This window comes from Ammospiza caudacuta, chromosome 17 (genome assembly GCF_027887145.1).
Source record: "Ammospiza caudacuta isolate bAmmCau1 chromosome 17, bAmmCau1.pri, whole genome shotgun sequence".
In the NCBI taxonomy this organism is placed as follows: Eukaryota; Metazoa; Chordata; class Aves; order Passeriformes; family Passerellidae; genus Ammospiza; species Ammospiza caudacuta.
Window position 1 is genome coordinate 16,299,773 of NC_080609.1, and position 19,271 is coordinate 16,319,043.

Here is a 19,271-nt window from a genome sequence, read left to right on the forward strand (position 1 = left end):
AGAAAAACTTTTTGGTTCAAATAAACTTGAAACAATTCCTTCTCCTCCCCCCTTCCCTCCAGCATTTTGGTTTAGCCAGTGAGTGGAAAAATCAATTATTCGCACTCCTCCAGCCCGATAAAAAGCTTCAGGACTCCACAAAGAGGCTCGAGGGAGCAGTTGTGTTGTACAGCAAATAAAACGGGCTCAGGCTCTCAGCTCTCCTGGGTCACCCGGGATCCTGCGCTGAGCTCGGCGCTGCTGCGGTGACACAGGCAGTGGAGAGGCAGAGCATTGTCACCGGGGGAACTAAAACATCCTCCTGGGGGGACATCACATCCTCCTGGGGGGACATCACATCCAGCTTTGGTGGGACTTCACATCCTCCTGGGGGGACATCACATCCTCCTGGGGGGACATCACATCCAGCTTTGGTGGGGACATCACATCCAGCTTTGGTGAGGACATCACATCTCCCTTGGTGGGACATCACATCCTCATGGGGGGACATCAGATCCTCCTTTGGGAACACCACATCCTCCTTCTGGTGGGACATCACATCCTCCGCCTGGTGGGACATCACATCTTCATGGTGGGACGCATGTCATCCTGGTGGGACGTCACATTCTACTTTGGTGGGACATCACATCCAACTTTGGTAGGATATCACATCCTCCTGGTGAGACATCACACCCTTCTTTGGTGGGACATCAGATCCTCCTGGGGGGACATCACATCCAGCTTTGGTGGGACATCACGTCCAACTTTGGGGGGACATCAGATCCAGCTTTGGTGGGACATCACATTCTCATGGTGGGACACACACATCACATCCAGCTTTGGTGGGACATGAGATCCTCATGATGGGACATCACATCCAACTTTGGTGGGACATCACATTCTCCTTTGGTGGTTCATCAGATCTAGCTTTGGTGGGACATCACATTCTTGTGGCGGGACACACGTCATCCTAGTGGGACATCACATCCTCCTGGTGGGACCTCATGGCTGAGGTCCCTGAGGAGCTGAGGCTGCCCTGACCTGTCTGGAGCCAGGGCTGAGCCCGTTCCCACCCCACAGTGACAGACACCCCAAGGGACAGCCCCAGTGCCCCCAGCCAGCCCCTGCAGCTCCCAGAGCCACACTGCCTGCAGGGAATGAGGGGGGAAGGACTGGCATAATGGAGATAAATAATGCTGTGATGTTTCAAGATACAGTCTCCAAGCATGTTTTTGGTTCCAGGGTTTTTAAGGGTGAATTTATGCATAGCTGCAGTGGAAGTAGGATTTTTAAGCAAACTACACATTAAAAGTAAATCAATATTAATTTCTGGAGTCTTTTATTTCCAGCCTCCAGCTGGCTGCTGTGTTTGCTCAGCCCTGTAAAATCTGGTAGGAAAGCTGTTGAGGAAGGAGAAGCTGCAGAAGAAGGCCTGAGAACATGTGTCAAAGGAATGTGACACTCAGGGCCATCACTGTGACAGCTGCTCTGGGTCGTGTCCTCCTTGTAAAAGATTTCAAGGAAATGAAGCTGAGGAATGCAGAAAGGTGAAGATGGGGATCTCTGTGTTTCACTAAACAAACTCAGCCCAGGTGAAACCTGGGTGGCCTCCAAGGGTCAGCCCGGATGGAGCAGGAGCCTTTTCCCACCAGGAGTCATCGAATCCTGGAACGGTTTGGGTTGGAAAGGACCTTAAAGGACTTAAAGATCCGGTGCCACCCACCCAGTGCCACCCCTGCCCTGGGCAGGGACACCTTCCACTGTCCCAGGTTGCTCCAAGCCCCGTCCAACCTGGGGACACTTCCAGGGATCCAGGGGCAGCCACGGCTTCTGTGGGCACCTGTGCCACAGGGATCCACCAGATCGCCGCTGCTGGGAGGGTTTTGGCCTCGGGGCTCCATCAGCCGCTGGTGCCGGGGTCAGCGCCGGTTCCGGTGCCAATGCTGGTGCCGGGCATCCCCAATCCCGGGGCTCCATCAGCCGCTGGTGCCGGGGTCAGTGCCGGTTCCGCTGCTGGTGCCGATACCAGTGCTGGGCATCCCTAACCCCAGGGCTCCATCAGCTGCTGGTGTCGGTGCCGGTCCCGGTGTCGGTGCCGGTACCGGGCATCCCTAACTCCGGGGCTCCATCAGCTGCTGGTACCGGTGCCGGTGCCAGTCCCGGTGCCGATGCCGGTCCCGGTGTCGGTTCCAGCGCCGGTGCCGGTCCCGCCCCGTCCCTCGCTGCGGCTCCGCCCCGTCCCCTCCCGTCCCGCCGCCGTCCCCGCCCGCCGCGCTCCCGGTGCCGCGGGGCAGCCGCAGCATGGCCGAGCTGCGCATCGCCCCGGCCCCGAGCCCCGCCGCTGCCCCGCTCCCTCCGCCGGCCGCAGCCCCAGCCCCGGCCCCGGCCCCGGCGCCGGCCCCGGTCCCGATCCCGACCCGCCCCTCGGCGCCCGCCCCGAGCCGCCCATAAAAGCGGCCCCGCGCCCGCCCAGCTCCGCCGCCGCCGCCGCCGCTCCGCCGCCGGCCATGGCCAAGGACCAGCTGAAGCCGCGGCTGTGCCGAATGCTCAAGGGGGAGAGCGGCTACGGCTTCCACCTGCACGGCGAGAAGGGCAAGAGCGGCCAGTTCATCCGCAAAGTGGAGCCCGGCTCGCCCGCCGAGGCGGCGGGGCTGCGCGCCGGGGACCGCGTCGTGGAGGTGAACGGGCTCAACGTGGAGCAGGAGACGCATCACCAGGTGCGGCCCGGAGCGGGGGCACGGCCGGGGCACCCCGGGCCGAGCCGGGCTGTGCCCGCTCCAGCGGGGGTTTCACCCGAGATATCCCGAAATATCCCCGCCGGAGCATCCCCGGCCTGGCTGCGGTGGGGCGGCTGCGGCGGTGGGGCTGTTGCAGCTGTGGGTGGGTGTCCCGATGGGGTGGGTACCGCAGTGGGGTGGGTGTCCCGATGGGGTGGGTACCGCAGTGGGGTGGGTGCCCCGATGGGGTGGATGCCCCCTGAGATGCCAGGGCCGGGCTTTGCGTGGCCCGGGAGCCGCAGCTCCGTGCGGGGTCGCGGCGCCGGGCGCTGCAGTCGCGTCGAGGTGGGGAAGGCGAAGGAAGGTGTGTGTGGGGCTGGGCAGGGCTCTGCCGCGTTATGCAATCGGTGGTGGAAAGGAATGGGGAGACCCGGGCTTTATTTCCGGCTCTGCTGTGGGTTTTCTTGGCTGCTTTAGGCGAGCTGCGCCTGCCTGTGCAGCTCGGAGTGTAGGAAGATGCCTGAAAATCTCCAGATAGAGCTGTGCAGATGTTCAGTGGTTGGGCTGGCCAGGGAGCGATAGGGCTCGGAGGGGAGCCCTGGCTCTTTCTGACCACGCTGGGACCGGGCAGCTCCGAGGGTGCTGTTTCTGCTCCAACAGAAGCTGTTTGTTTCAGGCTCTGGCATTTTCTCCTTGTAAAACTGAAACTTACATTTGTCAAACAATTTAGTCTAAAAAAACCCAAGAAATGCGGAAAAAAACAAGCAATGAGAACAAAAACAAACAAGCAGTGAGGTTCAAGCTGCTCCAGTCCTGCTGGACTCTTGGAGCCTGGCAGGGGCACAATTTGCCTCGTGGTTTGTGGGGCTCTGCAGGATTTGGTGTTTTAGTAACTTAAAACATCTGCTCAGCCCCGCTGCCAGCACTGCAGGGGACAGAAATGGGATGTGCCTGGACCCTGCAGAGTTTTGGGGGGCTCTGTGTCCCCAGACCTCGCCCCAGGTGTGGATGTTGCTGTGCTGAAGGTGAAGCTGATCCTTCCAGGTGGCTCCAGTAAAGCCCCGTGTGCTCCTCTCCATGAGCCTGGTGGGGTTTGGTGGCGAACTGAGCTTGTTTTGATGCTCTGAGCCAGCCGTGTGAAAGTCGATGTTTGTCCTGAGAGCGGTTTCAAACCCCTTGAAGGAGGATCCCCATCTTTGATGTGGCTGGGCAGGAAGGAGGGCTGTGTTCCTGTGGTGCCTTGGAAGCCAGCAGAGCTCCCTGCTGGTGCTGGGCTGCTGGGGACGGGCGATAGCGGAGCCAGCTGCGCCTTTGAACCGTGCTGGGGCTTCCCAGTAGGTCAAGTGAAATGGGAGGGGGAAATTTCTCTTTCTTCCTTTTTTTTTTTTTTTTTTTGGTTGTTGTTTGTTTTTGTTGTTGCTGCTGGCGGCAGCATGGAGCGCTGGCACTGCCTGCTGCAGAGCAGTGATTGGAGCAGGGTGTCCCATCCAGGGTGTCCAGGAGCTCGGTGCCACTCTGGCTGCTGTGGCACTGGGATCTGTGACAGTGCCAGTGGTGGGAGACCTGCCTGCTCTGGGATCACCATTTTCCTGCCTCAATGCCACAAGAACCTCTTCATTCCCCCAAAGCACTGATGGGCCGTGGTGCGGGCGATGCCCTGGTGGGTCACACGATGGCTCTGAGCAGCCACTTCACTGTGGCCCTTCCTCTGCTCCTTGCCCAGCCTTGAACAAGTAACACTTCTCTGTGGCACAGGGGAGCCCGCAGCACACAAGGCCTCGCTGGTTGGGTGTAACTGTGTTTCCAGCTGAAGCTGGCAGCATTTTTGTCTTTGTTCTGTTTTTTTTTTTTTCTTTGGCCATGCCCAAGGAGCTAAGGCAGTGCATGCTCTGTCTCAGGCTTGCATGCTGGGTTCCTCCGAACCGGGCAGAGCTGCAGCTCCTGGGCACAGAAAGGCTCCTGCTGCCCGGGGAGCCTGGCAGCATGGAGCAGGGCACGGGCACCTCTGTGGGAGCTGCTGGTGGCACCGTGAGTCCTTCCTGGGCGCTGCTGTTTGGCAAGGGTGGCGGGGCCGGCATTGCCGGGCTGGTGCTGCTGGCTCAGGGCTAAAGTCTGCCTGGGTGGGGCTGCGGAAATGGTGGGGCTGGCTCGGGTGCTCAGGAGGTCCCAGATGAGCAGGGCAGGCTGCATTGTCTCCAGAAGCTGCGGGACTCCAGCCTGGGAGCATGGCTCGCAAGCGGGTATGGCGCTGGGCAGGAGCTGCCTCCCACCTTTTTGCTCTGCCCCCAGGGACACCTGCTGCCTTGGGGGGCTCCTCGCAGCCCCTGCTGCCTTGGGGGGCTCCTCGCAGCCCCTTCTGCTCGTCCTGCTGGTAGGGAGGGGGCAAGGGGCTGCTCTGTGCTACTTTCCATCCCTGCTCAGCCCCCAGCGCTTGTGGGACCTTCACTCCATGGCTGCTGTTGCTGTTGGGGGGCTCGGCCATGGGGTGAGCCCAGCACTGCTCCATGCCAGCTTTGGACCCTTCTGCGGACCCTCGGAGTTTCTCTGCAGTCTGTGGGACCCCTGTGATCCCCTGTTCTGCCTGGAGAACCCGAACTGCAGGCTCTGGGGATGTCCCTGCAGGGCCAGCACCTTCCCCGTCCCCGTCTTTGCTGCCGTGCTTTGGCTGCTGCTGCTGCCAGGTCCCCTCTGGGAGAAGTGTCCCTGCACAGGCTCTGCTGGTGTCAGCAGCACTGTCTGATGGCAGATGTAAATGGATCTGAACGGGAGCAGATGGATTTTGTGGGCCTGGTGGATCAGCACCCTCCAGGCTGGTTCCAGGAGGGATCCTGGATCGCTGCTGTGCGGGCAGGGGCTGCAGTGGATGAGTTGGTTCAGCCCTGGCTGCAGCCTGTGCATTTCTTCCAGGCTGGTTTTTTTCTTGTTTGCAGATACCGGCTCTGTTGACCTTGAGTGGAGCTCGCGGGGAGTAAATAAATGCTGGTTAATTGCGTATTAGGCTCGTTTGTCGCTCTAACCTTGGCGTGTCTGGCTGCTGTGACCTAGATCAGAGCAGGAGCCCTGCAAGGAGCCCCGGGCTGCTTTTGGGGGGTTCCCAGCATGTCTGAGGTGTTCAGGGCCGCCCCATGGCTGGGGATGGTGGCTGAGCAGCGCTTGGAGCAATGCCACCCCTCCTCCTCCTCGGGATGAAGGCCTGTGCAGGGAGGAGGTGCCCTGGCAGCTGCCAGCAGTGAGTCTGGAGCTGGTTTCCCTGTGGATGTTCTGGGTTTTCCCTGTTTCCATCCCGCTCTGGTGGGATTTAGCCCTGCCTGGCTGTGGGATCAGCTGCTCCTGGCTCTCTGCAGTGTCAGTGCCTGTCGGAGCCTCTGCCAGTCCCTGATCCTGCAAAGGAGCCGGGCACAGCAGGACAATGTCCCCATTCAGCCCTGCTGGAGCTGGATCCTGCCGGGGACGGGCTCATCTCCCGCTCCCAGCACTGGCTCCCCTCTTCTCTGCCGCTTCCCAGCACGGGCTGGGGATGGGTGCATGGATTGGGCTGTTTGCTTCCTAAATCTACCCCTAGCCTGCACAATGGTGTGGTGGGGACAGTCCAGCACCTGACTGCCCTCATTGGTGCTTGGAGCCTTCCTGTGCCCCCTGGCTCATGCCCTGCCCTGGGTATGGGAGTAGAAGGACACCCTGGATTGAGGAATCTCCTCAATGAGGAGATGAGGGCGTTTGCTTGGTGGGACGGAGGGTTGCTGATGCTCGAGGGGCAGTGCCAGCCTCTGGAAGCTCCTGACCGAGCAGGAGGCCATCCCAGGTGTCCGGGCAGGGTGATCCTGGCTGGCAGAGCTGCTGTATGGCTGCAGGACCTGGGCTGGAAGAGATCCCCGGGGATCTCCCAGAGCTGTGTCCTTGTCCTTTCTGCCCCATCACCTGTATCTGGGAGCACAGCCCTGTACCAAGAGCGGAGCTGCATTGCTCGGGGGGAGCTGATGGCCCTTGGGTGCCACCCCTGAACGTCCCCATGGCTCCATCTGAGCCGTCCCTGTCGTCCCCAGGTCGTGCAGCGCATCAAGGCCGTGGAGTCGGAGACGCGGCTGCTGGTGGTGGACAAGGAGACGGACGAGTACCTGTGCAGCCTGCGGCTCACCTGCACCGAGGACATGGTGCACAACGGCATCGTGCTGGGCTCGGCAGTGCCCCCTGCCAAGGGCCTGCCCAGCGACAACGGCGAGCTCTGGAAGCCGCAGCTGGATCTGAGCGGGGGCGGCCTCCAGAGGCATTCCCACAGCTTCTCCTCCCACGGCAGCAGGAAGGTGAGGGGGCCTGTGGGGAGTGCATGGGACCCCTGGGATCTCCTTTCTCCTTGGGCACGGCTTGTCCCATCAGAGAAACCCTTCTGTGTGTGGGACTCGTCCTGGGGACCCCCAGTGTCCCTGTGGAATCTCTCACTCCAGGCAGTTTGGGGCTGTACATTCCCTTCCCTCCGGTGTCCCGAGGGTGTCTTGAGCTGCTGGGGGGCTCTGGGGGGCTGCCAGTCCTGGGGACAGTGACCCCACGGTGCCTCAGCCAAGGCTGGTGTCCCAGCCTGGGTCTCAGGCTGCCCAGAGCAGGGCTGTGGCCAAGCTGGAGCTCATGAATGAGCTTCTCTGCCTCCATTATTCGCCGGAGGGAGGGAACATCTGGGCTGAACGTGTTCGCAGCTTTTTGCTGAAATGGGAAGTTAATTGGCTCTTTTCAAGCGGCCTGGGTCTGGCCTGGGACTCGGCACTAAGTGCCTTTTATTGGTAAACTCCTTTCCAGAAGGGAAGGAATTCGGGGTGGAACAGGTCCAGTTTCCATGGCTGCGGGGCTGGAGCCGGCGCCGGCAGGAGCGGGGCTGATAGCGGGGCTGGCAGGAGCTGCTGGGTGCTCTGTGCCCTGCTCCACGGCCATCTGTGCCCTCCCGTCCCTGTCCCCTGTCCTGTCCTTGCTGCTCTGGGCTGCTCAACAGCCTCTGCAGCACGGAGCTGCTGGGATCCCCTCCTCCTCCTCCTCCTCCTCCTCCTCCTCCTCCTCCTCCTCCTCTCTGGGGGCCCTGCAGGGGCTGCACTGCCCGCCTGGTCTCTGTCCCCTCGCACGGGGGATGAGTGCTGGCCCAGAGGTGGCCACTGGGCTGCCAGGAGGACATCCATGGGAAGGTTGGGAAGGTGCTGTGTCCTCAGGAACCCCCCGTGCAGATAAGGGTGATGCTGGTGTGAGGCAGGAGAGGGGCTCCCACCCCTGGTGCTTCCCTCTGGAGCTGTTTGGAGCCTTGCAGAGAAGGCTCCCCCTTCCCTGGGCCAGCCCGGGAGGCTGGGCTTTATTTCCCTTTATTTTCCTTTATTCAGTGCCTGATTTGAAGCTGTGTGTGTGCGAGGGTGCTGCTGGCTCTGTTTCCCTGGGGCTGCAGCCCCCCGGGACAGGGACAGGAGCCATTCCCAGGGACAGGGTGGCTCTCACAGGGACATTTCCTGCCCTGTTCCCTGCGCTGGTCGCGCTCCAGCAGCGGGAGCTGACGGGAAGTCAGGCCGGGGAACAGGACGGTCCTTTCCGGCCTTTGGGCTGTGGCTCCTCCGAGGAGAGGGTGGGACAGGGAGAGCAGGGCTGGCAGGGGGAGGAGAGCCCCTGTTCCCCCCAGAGAGGCTGTTCCTGGGCACTCAGTGCTCGCTGTGCTGGACACAGGCCTGATATATGGGCTGGATACGGGGGAGCTGGTTCTAGGGGTGATACCCCCCTTGTGGGGATGGGTTTGCTCCTGCTGAGCACCCTGGGGTGGTTTGTTCCTGCCCCAGCAGCTCTCAGGAGAGCTGGGCACTGCCAGCTGTGCTGCCAAGGTCGTTTCTCCATGCCGGAGCCGTGTGTGACTCTGGGGTGAGGCCAGGGGTGGCTGGAGCAGCAGGACCTGCATCCCGCTCCTGGGCCTTGCCATCCTGCCTGACTCAAGGTGGTGAAACCTGCCCCAGGCTCCTGCTCTGGCTGCTGTGTCCCCCTTGCCGGCTGCCAGAGCAGCAGAAGCGGTGCTGGACCCCGATTTCTGCCCTGCCCTGTGTACCTCCATGGGGCAGCTGGAGCCTGATCCTGACCCAGCAGCTCACAGGCACTGCAATGTGCAGCTCCTGGATACGGGAGATTGCTGCTGCTGCAGTGAGGCTGGGATACACCCAGGGATTGTTCCCCAGCCAGATTCAGGGCTTTTCTGAGCTTTCCTGGAGGTGTGCAGTGAAGGAGAGGAGGCAGCTCCTTCCCCCTGCAGACCCGTGGCCCCAAGCTGTCCCTGTGGGAGCTGGGGCTGCTGCTCCAGGGAGCTGCATTTTTGTCAGCAGCGTTTGTTTATAGAAAGCCTGGAGTTTTCCTGGATTTGAGGCTGGGGTTGTTCAGGGCAGCCTGAGGAGAGGAGCAGCTGAAACAGAACGAGGAGGGAAATCTGGTGGTGGTGATGGAGCAGGAGGGTGGGCACAGCCCTGCCACCCCCCAGAGCTGCCCTGGGTGTGGGGAGGTCACCGTGCACCCCGGCAGGGAGCTGTGCCCAGCACCTCGTGCTGCAGGAACCTCGGTGGTGCCATGAATAATTCAGCACGTATTTAAAATCCTGCCCGGGGAGCAGCTCGGCAGGGCTGGCAGCCAGCAGCTGTGCCCGTCACAGCCCTGCTGTCCCCAACACCGTGGCTGTGGTGGCACAGGGAGCCAGGGCTGCCCTGACCCGCAGCATTGTGCCCGTTCCTGTCTCTGCTGGGCTGGGGAGGCTTGTCCCACTCTGTCCCCTGGCAGGGAGCGTGTCCCCCATGCCAGGTTCCCAGGGCTCTGGCTGTGCCCTGCCTGGGGTGCACAGGTGGAGTTTGGGGGTCCCAGCGTGCCAGGGCTGCTCTCGGTGCTGGCTGTGAGCTGCTTTAATGGCAGAGGTGCCTTTGGGCCACGACAGGCTGTGATAAACCCCGGGGCTGGTGGTGTGTGAAAGGCAGGGGAGCTGCAGGGCTGCCAGCACCTCGCCTGGGTGCTGCTGCTCGTTCCAGAGGTGTCCTGGTGGCACCTTTGCAGGGCTGTGGCCCTGCTGTCCTATTCCTGCAGGGCACTGGGACCCCGTTATGGCCATTGGGGATGTCCTTGGGACTCGCTGCCTTCTCCAGGTGTGTTTGTAGGAGAAACAAGAACAGCAGCAAAGCCAGAGAGACGTTGGGGTGATGCAATTGCCTTCCTTCATGCTCTGGTCTGCAGGGGGTGGGTGTGAAAAGGGACCTTTACAATCCTTGTGAAGGATGAACTTCTCCAGGGTTTATCCTTTGGAGGACAGACCCACATCTTGGAGCTGCTGGATTCCAACCTGTTGAGTCTGGGGATTGAAATGGGAAGGAATTAGTGGCTGGTTGCTGATTGTGCTGTATTGGGGAGGGATGGGGCACCTTAGGATCACTGCTGGCAGGAGCTGGGGGCAGCAGGATGGTGTCCCTGGGGTGACAGGGGGTGGTGGCAGCAGGATGGTGTCCCTGGGGTGACAGGGGGTGGGAGCAGCAGGATGGTGTCCCTGGGGTGACAGGAGCTGGGGGCAGCAGGATGGTGTCCCTGGGGTGACAGGGGGTGGTGGCAGCAGGATGGTGTCCCTGGGGTGACAGGGGGTGGTGGCAGCAGGATGGTGTCCCTGGGGGTGACAGGGGGTGGTGGCAGGAGCTGGGGGCAGCAGGATGGTGTCCCTGGGGTGACACAGGGGTTGGTGGCAGCTCCTGAGCCCCGCATGTGCCTGGGGACAGCTGTGCTGCTCTCTGAAGGACAAAGGACCAGGTGTGGGGTCAGTGCTGACCTCGAGGCAGTCAATATTTACCCTTCTCTCTGGGCCAGGAGTCAGAGCTTGTGTCTGTGGCAAACAAACCCCAGTGCTGTGATGTGTCCTGCCCCAGCTCTGTGAGGGGAATAACTCAGCACAGATGTCTTTGGAGCACTTTGCCAGCTCAGCTGAGGCCCAAAATTTAGGGCTTGTAGAATAACCACAGAGATGTAATAAAACCAAACATGAGCAGAAATGTCTGCAGCAATTATGCAATTTAAAAAAAAATAAATAAGTGGATGGTTTGAATTAAAGCGCTTCCCTGCAGCATCTTCCACTGCCCGCGGCAGGCTGGGCTCTGTGGGAGAGGTGGGAAGGATGGCACAGCTCAGCCCTGGCACAGCCCAGCCCTGGCACGGCCTGGTGAGGCTCCTGCTGGGCAGGGAGAGCTGTGGGGAGCCCTCTGTGTCCCAGTGCATCCCTGCCCTTCCCACAGCAGCTGCTTTTGGGGATGCTGTGCGTCTGAGAGGGCAGAGATGAGGGGAAGCTGTGTTTGTGCCACCCTGGGGGCATCAGGGATGTGCCACTCTCGGGACTTTGCCCATTTTTGCTTTAAAAAAACACTTTGCAAAGCCAACTGTGCGCCTGCAGCGTGGAGCTGCCCCTGGCTGAGGACGTGGATGGGATGGATGAGGGAGGGAAGGTGCCTGGAGAGGCTCTGCCAGCCCCACAGTCCCTGCCATGGGCACCCCTGTGTCCCTGAGGGTTTGCCTTGGTGGGAGCTCAGCCAGATGGCACAGGGCTCCCTGTTTTTGGGATCTCCATCCCGAGCAGCAGCGGCAGCAGTCGGGCGGGGCTGTGGGGCCGCCCTGCTGACCCCGCTGCATTATTGATGTCCCCGGGCTGTGGCATCGCGTGTCACCGGCTGGGGGTGGGCTCGGGAGCGGCTCCAGCTCCGCAGCGGGGGCTGGGACACCTGGGGATGCTCGTCCTCGTCCCTGGGGATGCACATCCTCATCTTCATCCCTGGGACTGCCAGGGCCAGGCTGGACATAATGGAGGTGTCTGAATGAGATGGACTGGGAGCTGCCTTCCTTTGTTAGGAAACTTAATCCACAAACACCCGAGGTTTGTGTCCAAAAAGGAGACAGAGGAGTCCTTTTACTTTACTTGAATGAAGGGAGAGGCCATGGGGCATTTCCCAGGATCTCCTGAGTTTTTGGAGGACTCAGCCTCCTTTTTATCCCAATTTCCAGCCACATTTCGCTTCTCTCTTTCCCCATTTCTTGAGAGGTTGAGACCTCCCAAAACGCCTGATACCAAAGATTTCCCTCTAATGTATAACCCTCCCTTTTAATTTTTAGTTCTCACAGAATTAGGTGTTTTTCCCCATTGGCTGAGGTACTTGGGAGGTTCAGACTCCCCAATACACCTGATACTAAAGATTTCCCTCTAATGTAGAGCCCTCCCTTTTAATTTTTAATTCTTATGGAATTTAGGGGTTTTTCTTCCCCATTTCATCTTTCAGTGTCTAATTTCATTCATCAACAAACCGAAAGTTTATTTATAAAAGCAAATATCTTTTTCCATTCATCAATCAGTGGAATCCTTCCCATTGTTTCTTTTATCTCCCAGTGCTGGTTTTGTCCACCAGCAGACCCACAGCTGGTTTGTGAAGACAAATCCTCCCTTCCTCTCACCATCCCAGGATTCTGTGATGGTTTTGGGGTGCTGCTGCTGAGGGGGTCTGTGGGGTGGGGCAGCCCCGGCTCTGGTGCCTGTCCCTGTGCGCTGTCCCCCTTCCCTGTGGTGCAGGTTTTGGTGAGTTTGGGGCTGGCAGCGCAATCCCTGGAGCTGTGTTGGGATGAGCAGCGTGTGCTGGGCATCACTGCAGCACTCCAAGGAGGTGCTGGCAGAGATTTGAGCCCAATCCTGCTGGGAATGCTCTGACCAGGGTTAGTGTGGCAGGTCCCGTGTGCTGGGGCAGTGCTGGCAGGTTTTCCTCTTCTGGCCGTTGGTGTCAGAGCTGAAACACCTCCTGGGAATGGGGTGGGTGGTAATTACAGCTGTGGCTGCATGGAAATGGGAGCAGCTTCTTTGCTGCTCCTGCCCAGGGATTTGTTCTTGTTTTCTGCTCCTGCCCAGGGATTTATTCCCATTTTCTGCTCCTGCCCAGGGATTCATTCCCGTTTTCTGCTCCTGCCCAGGGATTCATTCCCGTTTTCTGCTCCTGCCCAGGGATTCATTCCCGTTTTCTGCTCCTGCCCAGGGATTCATTCCCGTTTTCTGCTCCTGCCGCAGGGGATGCGGCTGGAGGTTCCCGGCAGGGCGAGCCCCGGCTCCCGCATCCTCCTGGTGCTGCGGGACGGGCATGGATGCCCAGAGCTTCCCTTTGCAGGGCTGGACAGGCACTCCCGCTCCAGCATGGCCCTGCAGAACGGGCTGGGGGCTATTTCGGTGCTCTCCCCGCTCCAGGCTGCCCTGCACAGCGGGCCGGGGGCTATTTCTGTGCCGGGGCATTGCAGGAAGCCCCTCCCGGGGAGGAGAGCATCCACCCCGCAGCACGAACTTCCTCCCCGCGGTATTTTTAGCGAAACACAAAGCGGGCGGGAGGCAGATTAGCATCGGGAGGAGCCGTGCCCTGCCAAGAGCCTTTGTTCCCGGAGCCACGGGGGATGGTGGGGTCGCCCCGGGACCCCCCAGCTCCCGGGACAGGGGAGGATGCTGCCCCAGCCCGGAATGGGGATGCTCAGGGTGGTCCAGCCGGTGCTGATCCCTTCTGCATCCCCCAGTAATCAAAACCTTTCCCTCTGATATTGAGTGGGAGCTGCTGGAAGTGCAGTTCCATCCCTCCCCAGCCCCCTCGGCTCTCAGGATGGGCTCCAGCAGCTTTCCTTCAAACCCAGCCCCGCTCACCAGTGGGCTCCCGGCCAGCTGGGGACGGTTCTGTTCAATGGCAGAGCTATTAAATGGTTTAGAATAAATTAAAAAATCTTCTGGCAGCGGCGGGGCCTCGTGCGTGTGCCCTGGCAGCTGCACAGAGCCTCTGCTGTGCCTCTGCTCCATCCCTGGAGCTGCTCCAGCCTGCTCGGCCCTGGGGGCTCCACATGGCACAGGAAACCCTCAGACAATATCGGGCTTGGGCTGGGTTTTCTTTTGGATCCTCTGTTTATTCCTGAGAGCCGGTTGTGGAGAAGGGGATGATGTGCTGCTGGTTCCCAGCTGTTTGTGCAGGGCTGTCCCAGAGGGATAAATCGTCCCAGGGGTTTGGATGTGGTCCTGGGGGATGCTGTGGCTGTGGGGGAGTCCCAGCTCCTCCTGCTCCCACCTGGGGCTGTGGGATTGCTGGTGGGCAGTGGAAACTGGGGGGGCAGAGGTGCCAGTGCTGCTGATTCCAGTGTGAGCCCCCAGGCTGGAGGGGGCCAAGGCTTCCACACACACCTGACTGCCTAAAGAGGTTCCAAAGAGCTCCCTTTAACCATTCCTTGGGTGCTCTCAGCCCTGGCAATGTGGCATCACCTCTGTGTGGGTCATTCCTGCCCTCCAGGCTGGGGGAATGATGCACCCAGCACTATGAATTGCTCAGGGTGCAGTGAAGGTCTGTTCTGAGCTGGTTTTGTCTCCCAGTCCTTTGCTCTGGATATGGAGATTTTACAGGCACTGCTGGTGGGGGACTCCAGGCTGGGATATGGGAGAGCAAAAATTAAACTTGCAATCAGTGGAGGCTTTCTGCAGATCCACAGGTCTCTATAAATAAGGAATTGAACCTCAAGCTGTTGACATAATTCTTTCTGGCAAGATCCATATTGTAATTTAATTTCATTACATTTTGCCTGGACTCCTGAATGTTTTGGTTCCATTGCTGTGCACGTTCAGACCACATCCAGACCTGGAGCTGGATTCTGTTGGCTCAGTGTCCCTCTTTTCCCACTAAAGCTTTGCAGGAGTTTGTTTCCAGGTACAATAAGCTGGTGTGGGATGTTTGTTTAGCGGTGAGCCTGTGAGAGCCAAATTTTAGTTGTTTTATGAGCACTGGGAAGGGGAGAAAGACAATTCCCTGCAGGTGCCAGTGCTGTGGAAGTGTGAGAGGCTGCTCAGTGGGCAGGGAGTTCTGGAATGGTTTCTGGAAGGGGCAGGTCAGTTAATCCACCCCCTTCCACCATCCCAGGGTGCTCCAAGCCCTGCCCAGCCTGGCCTTGGGCACTGCCAGGGGCAGCCACAGCTGTGCCAGGGCCTGCCCACCCTCACAGGGAACAATTCCCAATCTCCCATCCATCCCTGCCCTCTGGCACTGGGAGCCATTCCCTGGGTCCTGTCCCTCCATCCCTTGTCCCCTCTCCAGCTCTCCTGGAGCCCCTTCAGGCCCTGGGAGGGGCTCTGAGGTGTCTCTGGAGCCTTGTCCTCTCCAGGATGCACAGTTTGGGCTGCCTGGCTGTGGTTCTTTCCCCTGGGAGGGTCTCCAGCCTGGCACTGAGCAGTCCCAGGGATGCTTGAGGGAGGAGCAGCAGTGCCTGGGTGCCCAGATGTGCGCCCAGATGTGCTCCAGGGCCTCTCCATCCCCGTGTGCTGGCAGTGGGGTCGCTGCCTGCCCAGGCAGAGCCTGCCCTGCTGCCCCTGGGCTGTTCTGTGATTAACCCCTCTCATGGCATTACAGGGGCTAATCCCCCTAAAGCCCCCAGCAGCACACAGGGGGCAGGGAGGGCTGATCCCCCTTGTCAGGCTGAGCTCCCAGCACCCCTGGGGACGTGGCCCTGGCACCTGGCTGAGCTGGCACTGCCTGGGCTGTGCCAGGGAATTCAATTCACTGCTGCTGGGCCCTGGGCAGGGGCTCTGCCCAGCCCTGGCACTTGCTCCTGCCCTGTGTGGCTCCTGCCCACCACACCAGCAGCCGAGGCCATCCCAGGTGAATCAGTTCACTCTGGCTGTTCATGGTTAGCAGGATTTAATTAAGACAGGCCCTAATTAGCTGTAAGCGGGTGAGCAGCCGGCTTTGCCTGGAAGGGCTCCCTGCCCCTGTTTGGCAGCTGGGCTGAGCCAGGGGGATGTGAGACCCTGCTTGGGGCTGGGCTGTGGGGATGAAGTCCCCTGGGAGGGGCTGGTGGGTTGTGCTGGGCACCCAAAGCCCTTTTTTGGGTTTGCCAGCACCGTTTTTGGGCTGTTCTCCCTTTCTGGGGGCTCTGTGTCCCCCTGGCACAGGCAGGGATGGCAGCGTGCCCAGCGCCCCAGCACTGGCCCTGGCACCCCCTGCAGCCCAGGCTTATCAGCAGGAGCAGCTGGTGCTGGCTCTGGGGTTATCTCAGAGATCCTCCCTGCCCCAGGAACCTGTGTGTGCTCTGCCCAGGGCTCCAGGGGCCAGCCCAGCCCTTATCTGCCCTGCCCTGCTCAGCTGGAGATAAGCTCAGCTCCCTGCCAAGGGGTATCCTCATCTTTAAGGAGCTTGGGTCAAAAAATGTCATTTTTGGAGCTTGGCAGAGGAGCCCTGATGGTCCTTGGTCCTGTCAGGTCCTGGGTTGATCCTGGGACCTGATCAGATGGGATCACTTGGGTTGATCCTGGGTTGATTGGAGTGTCCCAGCAGGGCTGGGGGATGCCTGGGGAGGTCATGGGAGGCTCAGCCCAGCAGATCCTGTGCAGGAGCTGTCATTTGGGGGTTTTTGGGACAGGGGAGCAGCTCAGTGTGGAGCTGAGGGCTGGGAGCAAGGCCCCTCACCCCCCAATTCTGGAAAATGGCACCCTGGATGTTTGATTGCAGGGATTCTGAGCACAAAGGGCCCCTCTCACACTGGGTGACCCCAGGGGGGTGCCCTGAGCTGCCTTTGCTCTCTCTCACCAGGAATGCAGAGGATGTTTGGAGCCCTCCCCCTGCCCCATTTCCTGCAGCCAGCTGGGCTGCCCGGCCAAGACAAATATTGGGAGTAAACTCTTGAACTTCCCTGGCCCAGCACTCACAGAGCAGAGCCTGTTCTGGGGCAGGGGCCGGGCTGGGGGCGCACATGGGTCCCCCTGCCCCGTGCCCAGCGCACCCCTCACTGCCAGGGGGGCAGAGCAGGAGGGAAACCAGCCCCAGAGGGACAGCGGGATGCCTTGTGCCTCCTTTCCACCCTGCCTGTGCTTTGTGGGCTCTGCCAGGCTGAGTGCAGCACCCACGGCCTCTTCCTCTGGGCTCTGGGGGCTCCTGGGGGGACCAGGCTTTGTGTCCTTGCTGGAATGTGGTGCAGGACAGTTCTCCCCATTCTGTATGAGATGCCTGGCTAACAGCTGGCTTTCTGCAGGATTGCGCCCTGTCCCTAAAATTCAGCCTTCAGGGCAGGTCCTGGTGGGTTTGAGCAGAGGGTGCTGGCCCTGGTGGGGTTTGCTGTGAAGTCACCCCAGTGCCACAGCCCCGGCACGGGGAAAAGCAGCAGGACAGAGCCTGAGCAGCCTCAGTCTTTGGGAAAAAACCTTTCCTTTCCCAAAACCTCCCTGTCCCGGGGTTTTCCTGGGAGCCCAGAGCTGCAGGACTGGATTCCTGCTCTGACCCCGGGGCACTGCAGGACAGGAATGGGGCCAGCCTCCACCAGGGTTTGTGATTGCTCAAGGCCTGGCCTCCAAAACAGCTGGGGAGGCCAGAGGGGCTGGGCAGAGCCTGGAGGTGCCTGGTTCCAGCACAGACCTGGCTGAAAGCAGGGCTGGGCTGGGCTGGGAGCCGTGCCTGGCTCTGCCCTGTGCAGGGGGCTCTGCTTGGGGTGTGCCATTGAGGGGCACTGCTCTGGTTTGGGGTGTGCCATTGGGGTGGCAGGGCTCTGGTTTGGGGTGTCACAGAGGGGGACAGGAGCTCTGGTTTGGGATGTGCCATTGGGGTGGCACTGCTCTGGTTTGGGGTGTGCCATTGCGGTGGCACTGCTCTGTTTGGGGTGTCACAGAGGGGGTGGCAGGGCTCTGGTTTGAGGTGTCACAGAGGGGATGGCACTGCTCTGTTTGGGGTGTGCCATTGGGGTGGCAGGGCTCTGGTTTGGGGTGTCACAGAGGGGATGGCACTGCTCTGTTCAGGTGTCACAGAGGGGATGGCACTGCTCTGTTCGGGGTGTCACAGAGGGGATGGCACTGCTCTGGTTTGAGGTGTCACAGAGGGGATGGCACTGCTCTGGTTTGAGGTGTCACAGAGGGGATGGCACTGCTCTGTTCAGGTGTCACAGAGGGGATGGCACTGCTCTGTTCGGGGTGTCACAGAGGGGATGGCACTGCTCTGGTTTGAGGTGTCACAGAGGGGATGGCACTGCTCTGTTCGGGGTGTCACAGAGGGGATGGCACTGCTCTATTTAGGGTGTCACAGAGGGGATGGCACTGCTCTGTTCAGGGTGTCACAGGGTGGGACAGCAGCTCTGTGCTGCAGCACAGCCCCAGGGCAGGGAGGGAGGGAGGGAGCGCTGTGGGATTGGGGAATTTCGTTCCCAGCATCGTTCTCCATTCCCGTTGTGCAGACAGCCCCTCCTCTGGCCCGGGGGTTCATGCTGAGCGTGGGAAGGAGTTTTTCCCCTGCTCCAGCAGCTCCAGCCCTGCTTGCTGACCAAGGCTTTATTAATAATAAATCCAAGGATTTATTCCCATTTGCTCTTTCCCCTCCCACCCAGCAGAAAACAGATCCCTGTGGATCTGCTGAGATCCCTCTCAATGCAGGGCAGAGATTCCACATTTCTCCTCTTGGCCAAAGCCCATCCTGCCAGGCCCCACATTTGTGCCCCGCATCAGCCTGGAGCTGCTCCCCGTGGAGCAGAGGAGCTCTGCGGTGCCCTGGCCGTGTGTTCCCTTGGCAGAGCCAGCTGGAAAAGCGTTCTGTGTCCATGCAGACACGTGCACGTGGCGCTTGCTGCCTCCTCCATCCTCCCTCCATCCCTCCCTGGGCTGGCCCAGCTGCTCCCTGCTCCAGCCAAGCCTCTGCTGCTGCTGCAGCCCTGCCCGGGGCACTGCTGGGTGCTCTGCTGCCTCAGCCTGCTCCTGCTCCAGCACAGGGGGGGAAAATGCTGATTCCCACAGCTGGGGCTGACACTGCCCAGGATGGGGACACATCCATCCCTGCTGGGGAATCAGCTGAGCCCTGTGGGTTTGCCAGGGGACAGGGACAGCTCCATCCCTGCTGTGCCATCAGGTGGACTCTGTGGGGCTGAGAGGGGACAGCTCCATCCCTGCTGCACCCTCTGAAACTGCCTGGCAGCTGTGGGGCTGCAGGGAATGGGGACAGGGACGTCCCTGCAGCTCCATCCCTGCCGCACCCTGTGGGGCTGGGCAGAGCCGGTGTCCCCACATCAAGGCTGTGCCCCTCGGGGGCCCTCCCTGGGGCTGTGCCCACGGGCACAGGAGGTGCCAGGCGGGAGTGGCCGTGCTGAGAGCCCCCTTTGTGCCCAGGGATTTCCCCAAAGCCGCGGGGATGTCGCAGAGGGGCAGATCCAGCTTAGCCCGGGGCACCGAGGGGAGGCTGAGCTGGGATTGCTCTGCCAGGAGGGGTCTGGAGAGGGGCCCTGTGGGGCTGGGAGGGCAGGGCTTTTCCCAGGGCTGGGCTGGCAGCGGTGCCCTGGCACAGCCTGGCAGTGCTGCCGCCATGGGCTGCACCTCCCCACCCTCCACATCCTCCACGTCCTTCCTGCCCCTGTTTTCTCCTGCCTGGCACTTCCCTGGGCTCGCGGGGCTCTGGCACAGCTCTGCCTCCCGCAGCACCTGGCAGTGAGCTGGGCACTGGGTGGGGGGCACAGGGAGCTGCAAACCTCCTCTTGCTGCTGCTCTGGTGGCACGGGATGGGGAAGGGCCTCACTGACCTCTTGTGGTGACTTTTGCACCAC

General features: G+C 60.7%; 1 protein-coding gene across 3 annotated transcripts in view; it reads left to right on the plus strand.

Annotated features, from left to right (window-relative positions):
- Positions 1 to 2,369: 2,369 nt before the first annotated feature.
- NHERF2 (NHERF family PDZ scaffold protein 2) overlaps positions 2,370 to 19,271 on the plus strand; it is a 31,663-nt gene continuing 14,761 nt past the window's right edge. For 2 of the 3 annotated variants that reach the window (XM_058815747.1, XM_058815748.1), the window contains exons 1-2: positions 4,907 to 4,936; positions 6,740 to 6,997. In XM_058815747.1, the coding sequence (XP_058671730.1) occupies positions 4,922 to 4,936; positions 6,740 to 6,997 (273 nt within the window). In that variant the 5' untranslated portion in view covers positions 4,907 to 4,921. Of the gene's footprint in view, positions 2,697 to 4,906; positions 4,937 to 6,739; positions 6,998 to 19,271 lie in introns of those variants that run through there. The other variant, XM_058815745.1, reaches the window with a different exon arrangement.